At 43.9% G+C, this 17,568-nt stretch overlaps 1 protein-coding gene across 1 annotated transcript; it reads left to right on the forward strand.

The window, feature by feature from the left end:
• The first annotated feature begins 1,006 nt into the window (after positions 1-1,006).
• On the forward strand, positions 1,007-17,330 carry LOC117356024 (lymphocyte antigen 6E-like). The gene is made up of 4 exons (XM_033935267.1): positions 1,007-1,628; positions 5,076-5,192; positions 9,487-9,606; positions 16,981-17,330. Exons 2-4 carry the CDS (start codon positions 5,135-5,137, stop codon positions 17,184-17,186), a joined length of 384 nt encoding a protein of 127 aa, XP_033791158.1. The 5' UTR covers positions 1,007-1,628; positions 5,076-5,134; the 3' UTR covers positions 17,187-17,330.
• The last annotated feature ends 238 nt before the right edge of the window (positions 17,331-17,568 follow it).

A 17,568-nucleotide genomic window follows, 5' to 3' on the forward strand; every position in this document is an offset into this window, starting at 1 on the left:
CATAAATACTAACGAGGCAACTCATTTAAAAGGAAACTCCAGAGTGAGAGGGCATAGAATGAGGTTCAGAGGTGATAGGAAATATTTTTTTACAGAAAGGGTGGTAGATGCATGGAATAGTCTCCCAGTAGAGATGATGGAGACAAAAACTGTGTCTAAATTCAAGAAAGTGTGAGACAAGTACGTGTAGGGTTGCCAGATTTTACATTTGTAAAATCCAGGCCCCAAGACCCGCCCCCAGACCCACCCATCCCTGCCCCTTTACGCCCCAGTCCTGCCCCTAATCCCACCCTAGCCCCGCCCCCGCCGCTTTCTCTGGTCATGCAGGAGGGTATCCATGCATGCGCAGAAGCCCTCTTCCCAACACAACATAAGAACATAAGCAGTGCCTCCGCTGGGTCAGACCTGAGGTCCATCGTGCCCAGCAGTCCACTCACGCGGTGGCCCAACAGGTCCAGGACCTGTACAGTAATCCTTTATCTATAGCCCTCTATCCCTTTTTCCAGCAGGAAATTGTCCAATCCTTTCTTGAACCCCAGTACCGTACTCTGCCCTATTACGTCCTCTGGAAGTGCATTCCAGGTGTCCACCACACGTTGGGTAAAGAAAAACTTCCTAGCATTCGTTTTGAATCTGTCCCCTTCCAACTTTTCCGAATGCCCTCTTGTTTTTTTATGTTCTGAAAGTTTGAAGAATCTGTCCCTCTCTACTCTCTCTATGCCCTTCATGATCTTGAAGGTCTCTATCATGTCTCCTCTGAGTCTCCGCTTTTCCAGGGAGAAGAGCCCCAGTCTCTCCAATCTTTCAGTGTATGAAAGGTTTCCCATGCCCTTAATCATTCGTGTCGCTCTCCTCTGGACCCTCTCAAGTATTGCCATATCCTTCTTAAGGTACGGTGACCAATACTGGACACAGTACTCCAGGTGTAGGCGTACTGTTTCAGGGGAAGCTTTTCAAAACCTGGACAAAGTGCCGGGTTTTGAAAAGCTGTCCGGACCCCCGGACATGTCCTCAAAGAAAGGACAAGTCCGAGGAAATCCGGATGTCCGGTATCCCTAAGTTATGTGCAATCTCTTAGGGAGAGGAGGAGATAGTGGATGCTACAGATGGGCAGACTGGATGGGCCATTTGGCCTTTACGTGCTGTCATGTTTCTAAGCCCTTGGAAACCTTGTTTTATAGAAATATTATCAATGAACTGTTTATTTGTGAAACCAGAGAGAGAGAGAGTGAATGTCAGTCACACAGGAACTGTATTCTCTATTTTTCTTTTTCTCTTGCTTTGTGCAACCCAATAGAATGTGTATATTTATTTTATTTAAGGTTTGCATTGGTCTTATCTTTCCTCTTCTCATCACTGACTTTTCAGGTACATAGTTCCTTCAGCCCCCCCCCCCCCCCTTGGATGTAAGCTATGCCGCGGACAGTCTGGAGGGTGGGGAGGTTCTGTCCCTTTAAGAAGCACTGACCCCGGAATGCTCGCTGCTAGTCTGAATGGACTTTGAAGGGACGAGTTTCAAAGGAGAGTTCTGAGCGTTTCAGTTACTGCAGGGAGTCCTCAAGACAGGCATCGTCTCTGTGCATTTGTGGCCGGGGCCCGCTGAACTGTGCACACGTGTCAGAAGAAAGGTAGGGAGAAAATATGAACGCTGACCCAGTATAACTGTGACTGATGGAAAGGCAAGTCTGACATGAGCTGGGCAGTGGGTGAACAGGACGGATCAGGTGTAAGAGGACCTCAGGGTTACCCTATGGCGCCAGAAAAAAAGAGGACGACTTGAGACATCCAGGTTTTACTTCCATTGCTTTCAACAGAAGTAAAACCCAGATGTGTTGCTTTCAATATAAGTAAAACCCGGGTGTCCCAATCCACCCTCCTTTTCCTGGAGCCATATGGTAACCCTAGCAGGGCTGGATTAACACTCTATTAGGCCCGAGGTAAGCATGGTTCTGCGGGCCTCTACTATGGTTCTTATTTATTTACTAGACTTTAAGCCCGTTACATTAACGGGTGCTAGAATAGATGTGTGTGTCTGGTTTTCTTTCTCTCTCTCTCTCCTTGGCCGCTTTCTGTCTGTCTGTCTTTCTTTCTGTCTCTCTCTTTCCTCGGCTGTCCACCACCACCCTTTGCCTACTCCCCCTGTCCAGCAGTAGCCCTTCTCCCTTCCTTTTACCTCCCCTGTATCCAGCAGCACCCCTTCACTGCTCCCCCTGTCCAGCAGCAGCCCTTCTCCCTTCATTTTACATCTCCCCTGTCCAGCAGCACCTCTTCACTGCTCCCCCTGTCCAGCAGCACCTCTTCCCTGCTCCCCCTGTCCAGCAGCACTCCTTTCCTGCTTCCCCATCCCTCTTCCCTGCTCCCCCTGTCCAGCATCACTCCTTACTTGCTCCCCCTGTCCCTCTTCCCTGCTCCCCCGTCCAACAGCACCCTTTAACTGCTCCTCCTATCCAGAATGCGGCTTCCTGGTCTTTTGCGTCTGCCCTCCTCTTCTTTAAAACAGCCTGCTGAGGATCCCGGCCGGCTGTAGCGACCCTCGCAGGCCGCTCTGCACCTCGGTAGCACGTTCCCTCTGATGCGATCGCATACGTCAGAGGGAACGTGCTACCGAGGTGCAGAGCAGCCTGCGAGGTTCACTACAGCCGGCCGCGAACCTCAGCAGGCTGCTTTGAAGAGGAGCAGCAGCGTCGACAGCAGTTGGTGAGTGAGGGCAGGAGGGGAGAGTCGCCGGCGTGTTCCCTGCCTCCATGTTTGAAAATGGAATTCGGCACGGAGGGACACAGCACGGCGGCAGCGATCACAAAACCCACACCATCAATTCTGAGCGGCTCGCAATTAACACACATAATATATTATGACTAACAACAGTGGTGTGCCTCAAGGTTCTGTTTTTGAGCCTGTTCTTTTTAACATTTTTATAAATGATATTGCTGAAGGGTTGTCGGGTATGATTTGCGCTGCAAAAACCTGAGGGAACGGTACAGTTTAGGGGGTGAAGAACTTATGTGCACAACGTAAGAGCGGGACTTGAGTGTGATTGTATGTGATGATCTTAAGGTGGCCAAACAGGTTGAAAAGGTGACGGCGAAAGCTAGAAGGATGCTAGGTTACATAGGGAGAGGTATGGCCAGTAGGAAAAAGAAGGTATTGATGCCTCTGTATAAAACTCTGGTGAGACCTTATTTAGAATATTCTGGAAGCCGCACCTTCAAAAAGATATAAAAAGGATGGTCGGTCCAGAGGAAGGCTACTAAAATGGTGTGTGGTCTTCCTCATAAGGTGTATGGGGACAGACTTAAAGATCTCAATCTGTATACTTTGGAAGAAAGGTGGGAGAGGGGAGGTATGATAGAGTCATTTAAATACATACATAATATAAATATGCATGAGTCGAGTCTCTTTCATTTGAGGGCATAGGATGAAGTTAAGAAGTGATAGGCTCTGGAGTAATCTGAGGAAATACTTTTTACGGAAAGGGTGGTAGATGCGTGGAACAGTCTCCAAGAAGAGGTTGTGGAAACGGAGACTGTGTCTGAATTCAAGAGGGCCTGGGATAGGCCCGTGGGATCTCTCGGAGAGAGAAAGAGATAATGGTTACTGCGGATGGGCAGACTGGATGGGCCATTTGGCCTTTATCTGTTTCTATGAAACATACAAATATATCTACATAAAAATAGACCTTGATTGCTTTTCAGTAGCTCAAAAAAATTATTTATTAATTTGGTTAGTTTTATATCCCATCCTCCCCGAAGAGCTCAGAACTGATTACAAGGCTTTGAAAAGCGGTCCAGATCTCCAGATGTGTCCTCAAAAGGAGGACACGGCCACGGAAATCCAGACGTCTGGTAACCTTAATCTCTGCAGATATAAGAGCAAACGTTCCTAAAAGTCCTGTTCTAAAGTTTGGAAATTGTTGAATTCAGGGTTGGAAGACACAATTGACCACTAGCCACATAAACCTTGAATAACTCATCCAGCGGTCTACTTGTGGACAATGCTTTTCAAACCTTTTCTTCATCTGTAGTCTTGTGTGAAGTCCATTTGTTTTTTGAGATAATTTTATAACAGGAAATGTATGTACATAAGAACATAAGAATTGCTGCTGCTGGGTCAGACCAATGGTCCATACTGCCCAGCAGTCCGCTCATGCGGCGGCCCCTAGGTCAAGACCAGTGCTCCAAATGAGTCCAGTCTCACCAGTTTAGCATGAACTTGCCCAACTTTGTCTTGAATCCCTGAAGGGTGTTTTCCCCTATAACAGCCTCCAGAAGAGCGTTCCAGTTTTCTACCACTCTCTGGGTGAAGACGAACTTCCTTATGTTCTTATGGAATCTATCCCCTTTCAGTTTTAGAGAATGTCCTCTCGTTCTCCCTACCTTGGAGAGGGTGAACAACCTGTCTTTATCTACTAAATCTATTCCCTTCATTATCTTGAATGTTTCGATCATGTCCCCTCTCAGTCTCCTCTTTACAAGGGAGAAGAGGCCCAGTTTCTCCAATCTCTCACTGTACGGAAACTCCTCTAGCCCCTTAACCATTTTAGTCGCTCTTCTCTGGACCCTTTTGAGTAGTACCGTGTCCTTCTTCATGTATGGCGACCAGTACTGGACGCAGTACTCCAGGTGAGAGCGCACAACAACATTGTCATAACTGTATGAACTCCACCCATGTTCTGCCCAGACTTCACCCCAATGATGCCTACATGCAACACACAAGGAAATATGCACCATGCTCAAGCCCTGTTATTTTACCAAAGCTTCCTCTCTGAATTGACCCTACACATTTCCTCCCTCCCTTTTGTGTCTTAGAATTTACTTTTGGGTTGTTTTTTTAAATTTATTATAGTTTATTATTTATAGTCTTCCTTTAACAAAGCGGATTACAACTTTACATACACAATAAATATGCAAAACAACCTATAAAAATATCTCATTCATCTACTACAAAGAAACATCACTAACCATATTTCATCCTACAAAATAAGTGACGTTTCACACTCGTAACTGTCTTCTCGTTTAATTTGCTTAATAATATTTTATTGTAACCTAGTTTATTTTATTTCTCTCCCTATTTTAAAGCAACGTTCACAGCAACCAAAATCTAAACATTTCCTGGAGCAGTTGGGTCTAAGGAACTTATGAAGATGAAGACATTTCTCGTTTCCCTCTTGATTGCAGCCTTCTGCACGTGGACTGGTAAGCAATTCCCTCTGGTTATCCTTCCAGGTGTTAGATAATATGTGCAAAAAAAAAGAGAAGACTTATAGATGGGAGAATACAAAGATGACTAGTTGGCAATATTTTTTCATTACTACTGTGGACCCCTTGTCGGTGGAGTGGTATAACTACCTCGAGATACAAGTTGGTGCACGTGTCACGGTAACTAGTAGGGTTCCCAAATAACTTCACGCAACCAAGGGATTCAGCAAGAAAAGAAGTATAACGTTCATTGAGCAAAATTTTGTGAAGATCAATAGGCAAACTCTTCAGCGTAGGTACCAGTTTGTAAGGCTGGATGGCATTCAGCGATTGGTAAGCGTACAGAGGTAAACAGGATGTTATATTTACCATAGAAACTTAGGTTAAATGCTACAAGATACAAACTATATCATACATCTACCCCCTAAACCCATATGACTACTGAAGCCCAGTGTTTCAACTGACCACATTTGGGGTTTCTAGCTCGGATAAGTTAAAGACCCCCCTTCTTGTGTGGTGGTCATCCCTACACGCTAGGACAATGGTCCCCTGTCCACAAATACCCTCAATCACCCTCCCCCCCCTTACAGGTATCAGCAAATTCACATTCCACTGGTATCCCTTAGGAAAGATACACTATAATGCACATTATTGTTAACTTAAATCTGAAGATCTGAAGTGTGTCTTGCTAGGATGAATGTGGCCTAGTACAATCCTTGTGCACTTGTAGCCAATAATATCGTCTATGAAAGGCTTGAGTTAAATGAATGACTCGAGTTACAGCTTCCTCGGCTTGGTATCCCATTCATTTTGGTAGGTTGGTAGAATTTCCGCTTTCAGGCAATCTGGGACTACCAACTGATAGACCACGTCCTGGTCCCTAGGGGTCTTGAGTACTCTGTATAATAGGCAGTCTTTCAATTTTAGCCTCTCCCGCATTCTCCAGAGCTTTTTACTGTCCTCCGTCCAAGTCTCATAGTTTTCTGTTTTGGAACTCAGGATGGCCTCTATTAGTAGCTTTAGTATTGTATCTGTTCTCTGCAGGTCACATGCCATGTGATCAGAGAAGCATAGCGATCCGAGCTCTAGCCCTTCCGGGGGAGGACTATCTGTCTCAGCTTGGATGTCCTTGCTCTGGGCTTAGAACCGCTGTTGAATCTCCTTGGCCCCTACAACCCAAGATTCACTGTCATCTTCCCCCTCTGTCCCCAGTTCGTGCAGTCTGGACAATATGTCTGCACTGGTGTTCTGACGGCCCAGTTAATACTGCACTTCAAAATTGAAATCAACCAGCTGGGCCAAGCACTGCTGGACCAACGCCGATACTTTTGCAGTGTCCAAATACCTTAGGGGGTTGTGGTCTGTTTTCACAATGAACTCTTTATATATCAAGTAGTCTCAGAACCTCTCTATGATTGCCCATTTCAATGTCAGTAGCTCCAACTTAAATGAACTATAATTCTTGTTATTCCTCTCGCTCTTGGGTAGTTCGCGACTGGCATACACAATCACTTGTTCTTGACCTCCCTATTCTTGATCGAGCACCCAGTCTACTGCGGCTGGCATCAGTGGTCAGTATGAATGGCTTGGTGAAGTCTGGATACATCAACCCAGGAGGTGCCATTAGCTTCTCTCTCAGCATATCAAATGCCTGTTGGCATAGTAACATAGTAAATGACGGCAGATAAAGACCAGAGTGATCCATCCAGTCTGCCCAAACATACTGTACACTCTCTATAATTTAATGATTTAATTTAAATTGTTATTTTTCTTAGATATTTCTGGACCAGAAACCCAGAGCTCTGCCCAGTATTGAACATCTACTGGAGTCTCTGTCGAAGGTCACTCCAGCTCATCTAATCCATCCCAGCCCATCCTCAACTGAATGGCCATATATGTTACACAGACCGTGCAAGTCTGTCCAATACTGGCGTCAGTTCTTCAATATATACCATTATTTTCTGATTAGAGATCCTCTGTGCTCATCCCATGCTTTTTTGAACTCTGTCACCATTTTCCTCTCCACCACCTCCCTCGGGAGTGCATTCCAGGCATCAACCACTCTCTCCGTAAAAAAAAAATTTCCTAACATTACTCTTGAGTCTATCACCCCTCCACCTCATATTATTCCCTCTAGTTTTATCGATACATAGATGAAACCACGCAAGACAATTGTCATGGACGATTGCGGGCAGACAATCGCGTGCAGGACCTCAGCGCACTGGATTCAAACACTATTTTAAAGTGGTCCGAGGGGGTGTATGTGGGGGAACACCCCCCTCCCACTTTACTAAGAACTGTTGGCGCTCCCGTTGTGGGGGGTGTTGGGGGGAACCCCCATTATAGAGGAAACAGCCTTTATCCCTCTTTTTTAGGGAAAAATTAGTTTCCTCTCTAATGGGAGGATTTCCCCCACCCCACCCCCAACGGGAGCACCACCATTTCAAAGTAAAGTGGGACATTCCTCCCCACACACCCCTCGGACCGTTGTAAAACAGTGTTTGAATCCAGCACGCTGACGTCCTGTGTGCGATTGTCTGGCCGCAAATGTCTGTGCACAATTGTCTCGCGCGGTTTTGTCTCGTCACCAGTTTTACCATTTTCCTTTCTCTGAAAAAGATTTTGCTCTACATTAATACCTTTCAAGTATTTGAACGTCTGAATCATATCTACCCTGTCCCTCCTTTCCTGTAGGGTATACATATTCAGGGCTTCCTCTGGACCACTTCAGGTCTTCTTATATCCTTTGGCAGATCTGGTCTCCAAAACTGAACGCAATACTCATAGTGGGGCTTCACCAACGACCTGTAGAGGGGCATCAACACCTTCTTTCTTCTACTGGCTATGCCTCTTTCTATACAGCCCAGCATCCTTCTGGCAACAGCCATCACCTTGTCACACTGTCTTTTTGCCTTTAGATCTTCGGACACTATCACCCCAAGGTCCCTCGCCCCATCCGTGCATTTCAGCCTCTCACCTCCCAGCATATACTGCTCCTTCCAATTTCTAATCCCCAAATGCATTACTCTGCATTGAATTTTAGTTGCCAGATATTAGGCCATTCTTCTAATTTTTGTAGATCCCTTTTAATGTTTTCCACTCCCTCCTCGGTGTCTACTCTGTTACAAATCTTGGTATCATCCACATAAAGGCAAACTTTTCCTTCTAACCCTTCAGCAATGTCGCTCACAAACATATTGAACAGGATCGGCCCCAGCACTGATCCCTGAGGGAAAGCAAAAAGATGTGATTGTTTTTAAGAGGCTGTTGAAGAGACATCTTTCTTTGTGAAATGAAGCATGGGTGTTGAGCAATTTCATTGGGTAAATTGATTGATATGTTGAGGAGATATACACATGTGTGTCTTATGGCGGTCTGTAATGCTTATTGTGAATGTGGTATTGTAACCCACCTTGTTAAAGGGGGTGAATATAACTTAATAAACCATAAACCACAAATATTCTTTTGTAATGGAACAGGGACCAGCCCCCCAAATGGAACAATTTTATTACAATCCCACCATATATGTCCACTAAGGCTATTCATATGTTTATATTCTTATGTTCTAGAAACGGTGTGCAACTCAGAACGCCATTTAGAAAACAGCGCTCCGTGCAAATGTTTCTTTTCAGTGCCATTTACTGAATCTAGTCCTGCAAACTCACTTCATCCTACACAACCCCACACGAACAACCAGAAACAAAAACTTCTTTGCATACCCAAAGATCTCGGGCTGTAGATACAAATCCTTCCTGGATAGAGCCTTTAAGTTCCAAGCGAACAGACAGCAAGTCTGGCTGAGAAACTACATAAACGAACCCAATCTACTTACAGTGCATTCCGAAAATCAATTAAAACCGCCCTATCTGCCAAATTCATTGACTAAAACTGTCCTCTCCCTCTCACTAGGATTTCCCCCTCTGTAAACGCCTTTTCTTTCTCTCAAGAAGCTCCTTTCATGTATTCTTTACCCATAGAACTCCAATTAGTATATAAGCTTTCTATTTAGACTTATTGTATTGTATTTAGACTTATTGTTATTCGCTGACTGTCCAGCCTTCTTTCAATGTGAACCGCCTAGAAGTCGCCTGACTATGGCGGTATAGAAAAATAAAGTTATTATTATTATTATTATATGTGTTATGGATTTCCAAACGTAAATAGTGGCTTTCTGAGATCAACATTCACACATGTATGTAATCTACATGTGTAAATGCCGCTACATACTTGTGGAGATTTGTGTAAAACAATCCCCTCTATGTAATAACATGATATGGGTCTCTCGTTTCAGCTTACTCTTTGACGTGTTACACGTGCTTGATACAACCAACTAACAAAGAATGTATGATAGAAACCCGGTGCACAGACATGGATACCTACTGCGTGACCGCAATACAGTATGCAGGAGCTGGTAAGTTCCGCCATTCCCAATGAGAAGAAATTCTCCCTGGTTAAACCACTCTGGATGGGCCGTGCTGCTGAATATGTCCTCTGTCATGGCAACGGCCAGTTGGACTGGGCCACAGTTACCCATGCTAAAAGGGGGGGGGGGGGGGATTCCATAACTAGTGCCTAAAGTTAGACACCAAAAATCTGGGTAGTATTCTTTACCAGTGGGATTGGGCGCCAAATAGCTACGTTCAGCATAAACACCCATTAGAAAAACTGAAACGGCCAAACTATGAATGGGGCAAAACAGGGGACAAGGACATCTTTGTGGCTGCAAAGGAAAGGCCATTTTATAAAATGTTGTGGAGGAGTAGCCTAATGTTAGCAGCTAGCTAAAACCAGACCAGAGGTCACAGGTTCAGAGGTCATTGTAGCTGATAGCAATTTTTTATTTTTTTTAATTGTGAGCTCTCCAGGGTCAGTATGTCCAGTAGAAAAAAGGAGGTATTGATGTCACTATATAAGACTCTGGTGAAACCTCATTTAGAATATTGTGTACAATTCTGGAGGCCTCACCTTCAAAAAGATATAAAAAGGATGGAGTCGGTCCAGAGGAAGGCTACTAAAATGGTGCGCAAGACGTATGGGGACAGACTTAAAACATTCTTTTGAGGAGTTTCGATGCTTTGTATTGGATCACCTAACCGTGACATCACGTAGGGGTGATGTGAAGACTATATTTTACCAGAGTGAGCAGAGATCCATTTTTTGGGGGGGGGATACTATCTGGCCTAAAGGACTCAACCAGAAACTTGAATGGTGCGCGTTCTATTAGTTTTTTAGTTTCTGTTTTTGTTTTTGAAAATTTTGAGGATCTTTTTGGGTTCCGGCAGAAGTGACGTCATGAGGCACAGAGTTTTAATCTGGGCGCCATTCTGAAGCCAAATCGCGAACGGAGCAGAAGAGAACGGGAGTTTCGAGTTTCCCTGAAACGGCCACTTGTTGGCGAAACAAGAGCCTTGTTGGACATTAAGATCTAGCTCCTTATCTTCACCCCAATGCTGAGTTCACTATAGCAGGAAGATTGACACGTTGGATCGGGCATTATATTCTGATTAGTGATATCTATGAAGATAAGTGTAATTTTTGTCTCTTGTTCTTTTTCCTTTTCCCTGTGCACAGTGGTGGGATGATTTCCCGTTTTTGAAAAATTACATTTTTGAAGAATTGTGGAGTTTTTTGCCTGTGATACAGAATTAGAATGGCTAAAAACTCATTGGGTTGCCGTCTGCAAGGTTGAGGCTTTTTCTCCACTTGAATTAAATGGTTTTTCAAGGGACATTTAGCTAATAACATTTTTTTTTTTATATATATTTTGTTGTTATCATTATTATTCTTGAGAGACATTTAAATACCTACGTGATGTAAATGAACGAGTCGAGTCTCTCTCACTTGAAAGGAAACTCTGCAATGAGAGGGCATAGGATGAAGTTAAGAGGTGACAGGCTCAGGAGTAATCTGAGGAAATACTTTTTTACAGAAAGGGTGATTGATGCATGGAACAGTCTCCTGGAAGAGGTGGTGGAGACAGAGACTGTGTCTGATTTCAAGAAAGCCTGGGATAGGCACGTCAGATCTCTTAGAGAGAGAGGAAGAGATAATGGTTACTGTGGATGGGCAGCTCTATGACCTCACAATGCAGGTGTAAAGAGCCTTAGCCTATAGGAAGAGGAGATGCAAATGTTAAGAGCCTTAGCCAATAGGGAGAGGAGGAGATAGTGGATGCTGCGGATGGGCCATTTGGCCTTTATCTGCCTTCATGTTTCTATAACCTTAAAGCTCTATGACATCACAATTCAGGTGTAAAGAGCCTTAGCCTATAGGAAAAGGAGATGCAAATGTTAAGAGCCTTAGCCAATAGGGAGAGGAGGAGATAGTGGATGCTGCGGATGGGCCATTTGGCCTTTATCTGCCTTCATGTTTCTATAACCTTAAAGCTCTATGACATCACAATGCAGGTGTAAAAGGCCTTAGCCAATAGGGAGAGGAGGAGATAATGGTTACTGTGGATGGGCAGACTGGGTAACTAGATAACGCTAGTCCATATATCTCTAGCTGTTTAGGCCCTCCCCACCCTGCCCCTCATCCCACCACACCTAGGCTTACACTACCTATATACCCAAAGGAAACTCTGGACCCATGACCATGCTCACATGCCCGCCCAATTCCGTCCTGTTCTGACTGCACCACGCCCAGTTCCGGACAAAGTGCCGGGTTTTGAAAAGCCATCCGGACCCCCGGACTTGTCCAGGGAAATCCGGACGTCTGGTAACCCTATATATACTCTACTTAATTCTCTATAGTCCTCCTTCATTTGATTCAAATGAGTGGAAATCATTGCTGATAGAGGTTGGATTTGAATCGATAAACGTCCATACTTCTCATTTGAACGTCCCCTAGTCTTTGTCATTTTTTATGTCCTAGAAAGCAAGTTGATGCTATGATTCTAGTTAATAACGATGAGGCCTGATTTTGCCACTGCTTTATTGGTGAGTCTTTGATTTTTTTTGGGGGGACGAGTTTGCAGTCATGTAGGTGAGGGTACGGAGGTCTGTGTTCATGCTGTGAACACACTTCATTCTAATTAAGTTTCAAGTTTATTTAGGCTTGATATATCGCTTATCCATCCTAGGTTCATTAGGTAAAGGGACGTTAAGAGCAGTGGTATAGCTAGAGAGGTTTATTTATTTGTAGTATTTATATACCACTTATAGCCCAAGTGGTTTACATTCAGGTACTTCAAGCATTTTTGCTGTCTGTCCTGGTGGGCTCACAATCTGTCTAATGTACCTGGGGCAGTGAAGGATTAAGTGACTTGCTCAGGCTCCCAGGTTTGAACCCACAACCTCAGGGTGCTGAGGCTGTAGCCTTAACCACTGCGCCACACTCTCCTCCAATAATAGAAGTGAGCCAAGTATAGAACAATGAAGCCATTGGTGACATCACTGATGAGGTTGGCTTTTATTGGAGGAATGAGGCATTATGACATCAGGGAAAGGGATTGGGACTTGTATACCACCACACTCAAAGCAGTTTACATTCAGGTACTCAAGCATTTTTCCTGTCCTGGTGGGCTCACAGTCTATCTCAGACATGGGCAACTCCGGTCCTCGAGGGCCGGAATCCAATCAGGTTTTCAGGATTTCCCCAATGAATATGCATGAGATCTATTTGCATGCACTGCTTTCAATGCAAATTCATTGGGGAAATCCTGAAAATCAGATTGGATTCCGGCCCTCGAGGACTGGAGTTGGCCATGTCTGATCTATCTAATGTATCTGGGGCAGTGGAGGATTAAGTGACTTGCCCAGGGTCACAAGGGTTTGAACCCACAACCTCAGGGTGCTGAGTCTGTAGCTTTAACCATTGCACCACTCTAGAAATCAAAATGTAGTAAAAATGAGCCAAGTCTAGGACAGTCAAGCCATTGTGACATCACTGATGAGGTTGAGTTTTATTGGTGGAATGAGGCATAATGACATCAGGGAAAGGAACTGGGACTTGTATACCTCCTTTCTGTAGTTATACAACCACACTCAAAGCGATTTATATACTGGTACTTCAAGCATTTTTCTGTCTTTCCTGGTGGGCACATAATCTGTCTACTGTACCTGGGGCAGTGGAGGATTAAGTGACTTGCTCAAGGTCATAGGTAACCACACAGGGTTTGAACCCACAACCTCAAGGTGCTGAGGCTGTAGCCTTAACCACACTCTCCTCCAATAGCAGCAGTGAGCCAAGTATAGAAGAATGAAGCCATTGTGACATCACTGACAAGGTTGGCTTTTATTGGTGGAATGAGGCATTATGACATCAGGGAAAGGGATTGGGACTTGAATGCCACCACACTCAAAGCGGTTTACATACAGGTACTTCAAGCATTTTCCCTCTCTGTTCTTGTGGGCTCACAACCTATGTAATGTTCCTGGGGCAGTGGAGGATGAAGTGACTTGCCTAGGGTCACAAGGTGCAGCGTGGGGTTTGAACCCACAACCTCAGGATGCGGAGGCTGTAGCTCAAACCACTGTGCCACACTCTCCTCCCAGGGTGGTGGCACCTGGCATTGCTGCACTTTGCATCCCCTGATCTTCCCCGCCTCTTGAGAGCCCCCTGCCTCCCGTACACCACTAGAAATGTTCACCGGCATTAGCAGCCTCTTCCCCCTGCTGGCTGCACCAGCCTCGGCTCCCTTCTGATGTTATGCCCTGGTTCCTTTTGGTGGGAGTCTTTATGTTTATGCTATAAATTTGAAAAAATGAATTCAGTTATATTAGGTCATTATAATTTTTTTTTAATTAGTATGGGGCCCATTAACAAATTCTGTTGACTCTGAGTAGTTGTGTATTGTTTTTATTGTTTTCCTGATTTGCGCACACATCCAGGGAGGGGGAAACACATTGGGTATTCTTGTTGATTGGCTATGATGAAAGGGGGGAGGAATATGTTTTGTATTGATATTGATTGATGTCTAAGATAATTGATATTGAGTGCTGTCTATGATAATTTGTTCTGTATAATTTAATGCACTTTTGAATGTGATGTGAAAATAAATAAAGAATTAAAAAAAAAAAAAAAAGAGAGAAAGTCATTTCCAATCAATTCATTTGTATAGCCCAAGGAATCAACCCGAGGAATGAAGAGGCAGAGTGGAGTATTCCATAAGAGGAGTCCAGAGTTTTTCAAACTTTTTCACTGTCCGAAGCCACTCCGCAGCAATGCGTTCGGATTTGGCCACCAAACAAACCATGTTCCATCAGGCATTGCATTCCGCTGCCGCTAAATTCTTCCAGTTAGAAAGAATAATTGTAATTGCAATGAGGATTAATATATGTAATAATCCAAACTACCTCAACCAGACATAGGAGAGCCCACAAACCATTCACGCATCCCTCAATCAGAGGCGTCAAACGAAAAAAACCCATACGATGGCCTTCTAGCCACACAGGCATCAAAACTGGACCACCAACTCTCCAATTTACTGATAACGACCCCAGACTACAAATCATTCAGAAAAGAAATAAAAGCCATCCTAGTCATGAAATCCTTGAAGACAAACTAACACCGCAATTCTCTGAAGCAACTCGCTCTGCTCCTCAATTCCTCTGGAAATGGACAGATAACTCCTTTTGTAATCCGCCTTGAACCGCAAGGTAATGGCGGAACAGAAATCACTAATGTAATGTAATAAGTTATAATTCTCTTCAGTGAAAGGTATTCTACTGTTCCTAACAGGTCTTCAGGTGTCTCCTATAGATGCATTGATAACCCTCCAAAGACTTCGAATCATTCAAAATTCGGCAGTTCATCTGATTTTTGGGTTGAGAAAATGGATCACGTTAGCCCCTACTACCAGAAACTTCACTGGCTGCCCCTGTTCAAGTTTTTCTGCCTTTGTTATAAATCAATTTTGGGCTTGGCCCCCACGTACCTGGTTTCCCAGTTTTATCTGATCAGTCCTATTAGTCCCACACGCAGAATTCACATGTTCTCCTTCCCATCCTTAAAGGACTGCCACTACAAAAGATTCCTGGACAGAACTCTTGCCTCCCAGGCAGGAAAATGGAATGACTGGCTGGGAAACATTATCTTGAATTCCTCATCCTACTTCAATTTTAGAAAAGCAATAAAAACAAATTTGTTCAATTGATTGTAACCTTATACTGTATCACTGTCCCTCAAATGCGACGACTTTGTATTGTACCTCTTCGCTGTTTGTCCAGCACCTCTTATTGTAAACCGCCTCGAACTGTCATGGCTTTGGCGGTATATAAAAAAAATAAATTTCACTTCTCCCTCGTCATTTGCGAGGGATATTGGCAGAGCCGGACCGCGAATGCCGAAAAACCGCGATTATCCGGCTCTGACCCACCCCCACCTCCCCGTCGCCTTCCCGGCCTTACCTGGTGGTCTAGAGGGCTTTTGGGGCAGGAGCGATCTTCCTACACTCCTGCCCCGTGCAAATTGCCATCAGGAAATAGCTGTAGGGAGTTCTCGACGTAGTCTCGAGAGACTATGGGAACTCCCAGCAGCCATTTCCTTATGGCGATCTGCACGGGGCAGGAGCGTAGGAACATCGCTCCTGCCCCGAAAGCCCTCTAGACCACCAGGTAAGGCCGGGAAGGCGGCAGGGAGGAAAAAAAGATGGATTTTTTTTTTACATTAAGACTGTTTTTTTATTTTCCCCCTCCCCAGAAAAAAATCGCGATTATATGAAACCGCGAGTGCAGGAACCGCGAATGGGGAGGGGGGAAGTGTATTATTATTATTATTGTGCAACAGAGGATTTGGGGCATGAATTGTAGTGGGTGTTCTCTAGTGATCTGGGGGGGTCGCTGAATTCAAAACTGACCTTAATTTTTCAGCATAATCCTCTGATTTTAGGGAAAAGAGCATTATAATACAAAAAAATAACATTTTCGCTATATTGTCTAATGCCTGGAGTAAATGTTATAACAATCTCTGACATATTTAAACTGTTTGCCTCAAATTAGAGTTTTAAGCCAAAGTATTCATTTTAACGATGATGTAATAATGTGCTATATAATAAAATTATTATGGGTGAGGAGGCGGAGCTGGAATACGCAGTTCTCTGTAGGCCTATTGCATCATCGGCAATTTTCAAGCTTCATCAGCACAGTTGAGATTAAATCGTCAATTTTGTATCAGGGTTTTTGCTTCTTAGTTAAAATTGATGCAATGCGTTACATTCTGACTTCTCATGTTATAAATATTTGCGATTTGCTCAAAAACTATATGTGATAGGCGAAGACTGAGGCTATTTTCATACACAGGAGGCCAAATTCCATAAAGTGAACCTCATTTTCTTCTTGCCTCAGAAAAAAAGTTAAAATTTGTTGTGCAGTATATGTTGTGCAGGTTTTCGAAGACTCACAATTTCCACAAGTGTATTCGTTAGATTGGTATATGGGCCTGGGTCCATTTCTCTACAGATCCCCTCCTGGGACCAGCTTGCTGTTTTAATAAGAATTGCCATAATATCTGAAGCTGTCACAGAGCCTGGCATGTACTGTCAATGTATGATATTTGAGGGGTGGAAGGGGATCAGTCACCACTGGGGGATTAAGGGGGGGTCAGTGGTGAGCTGGTCAGGTAGGGAACCATTCTGTGGCTTAATAATGATTGAAACAAGTTCAGATAAAAACATCCCAATTTCCCCCATACATGTTTTTTTAACTTGAAAAGGCCGCAACGAACTGGCCACGATGAATCGTCCGAGACCCCTGCACACTTTGGAGTCTAGGGTCCTTTTAGATTGATGCAATTAGGAAAGATTTTCAATAATGCGGTCCTTGTCTTTTCTTTTCTTTTGGCTTAGGTACTACCAAAGTTGTCTCCATCACAAAACTGTGTTCACCGATCTGCTCCACATATAACATTAGCCTGGCTGTGGCCGGCAATTTCATCTACTGTTGTGAGACTGACCGGTGCAATGTGAACAGAGCAGCCAGGGCGGAAATAAGCGACCGGGCCTTGGCCATCTCAGTAGGTTTCATCTACAGTGCACTGAGAGGTGGATGCTAGTCTGCAAGGAACAGAGCGTTTCAAGAGCTAGTTTAAATTTGAATCATATGCTTATGAAAAGAAAAATATAATTCGACTTTCCAAAAATTTGATACAATGTAAATCACCCTGGAAATTCCTGGACTCATATGTTCAATCTATTTCATAGACACTCCTCTTTTCTTCTTCTTCCTCTTCCTCTTCTTTTTCTTTACCTTCACCTTTTTTCCAATTTTTTTTTTTTCTTCCTTCAATTTCTCTTTCCTCTTATCTTTTCTTTTACTAATTTTTCATGAACAGTCCTAGTACTTTAGATCTTTTAAAACGATTCAATTCTACATTGCACAATGTAACTGAATATTTGTTATACTAAATGTTTTGTTTTATATTTTGATACCATGTA

The sequence above is a fragment of the Geotrypetes seraphini genome, chromosome 2 (genome assembly GCF_902459505.1).
Source record: "Geotrypetes seraphini chromosome 2, aGeoSer1.1, whole genome shotgun sequence".
Classification (NCBI taxonomy): Eukaryota; Metazoa; Chordata; class Amphibia; order Gymnophiona; family Dermophiidae; genus Geotrypetes; species Geotrypetes seraphini.

What these genes read in the sequence shown, in the direction of transcription:
- LOC117356024 (XM_033935267.1), top strand. Translation starts at nt 5,135, where the DNA reads ATGAAGATGAAGACATTTCTCGTTTCCCTCTTGATTGCAGCCTTCTGC. An exon ending in AGCCTTCTGCACGTGGACTG is followed by an intron (nt 5,193 to 9,486) that starts GTAAGCAATTCC and finishes CTCTCGTTTCAG; the next exon opens with CTTACTCTTTGACGTGTTAC. An exon ending in AATACAGTATGCAGGAGCTG is followed by an intron (nt 9,607 to 16,980) that starts GTAAGTTCCGCC and finishes CTTTTGGCTTAG; the next exon opens with GTACTACCAAAGTTGTCTCC.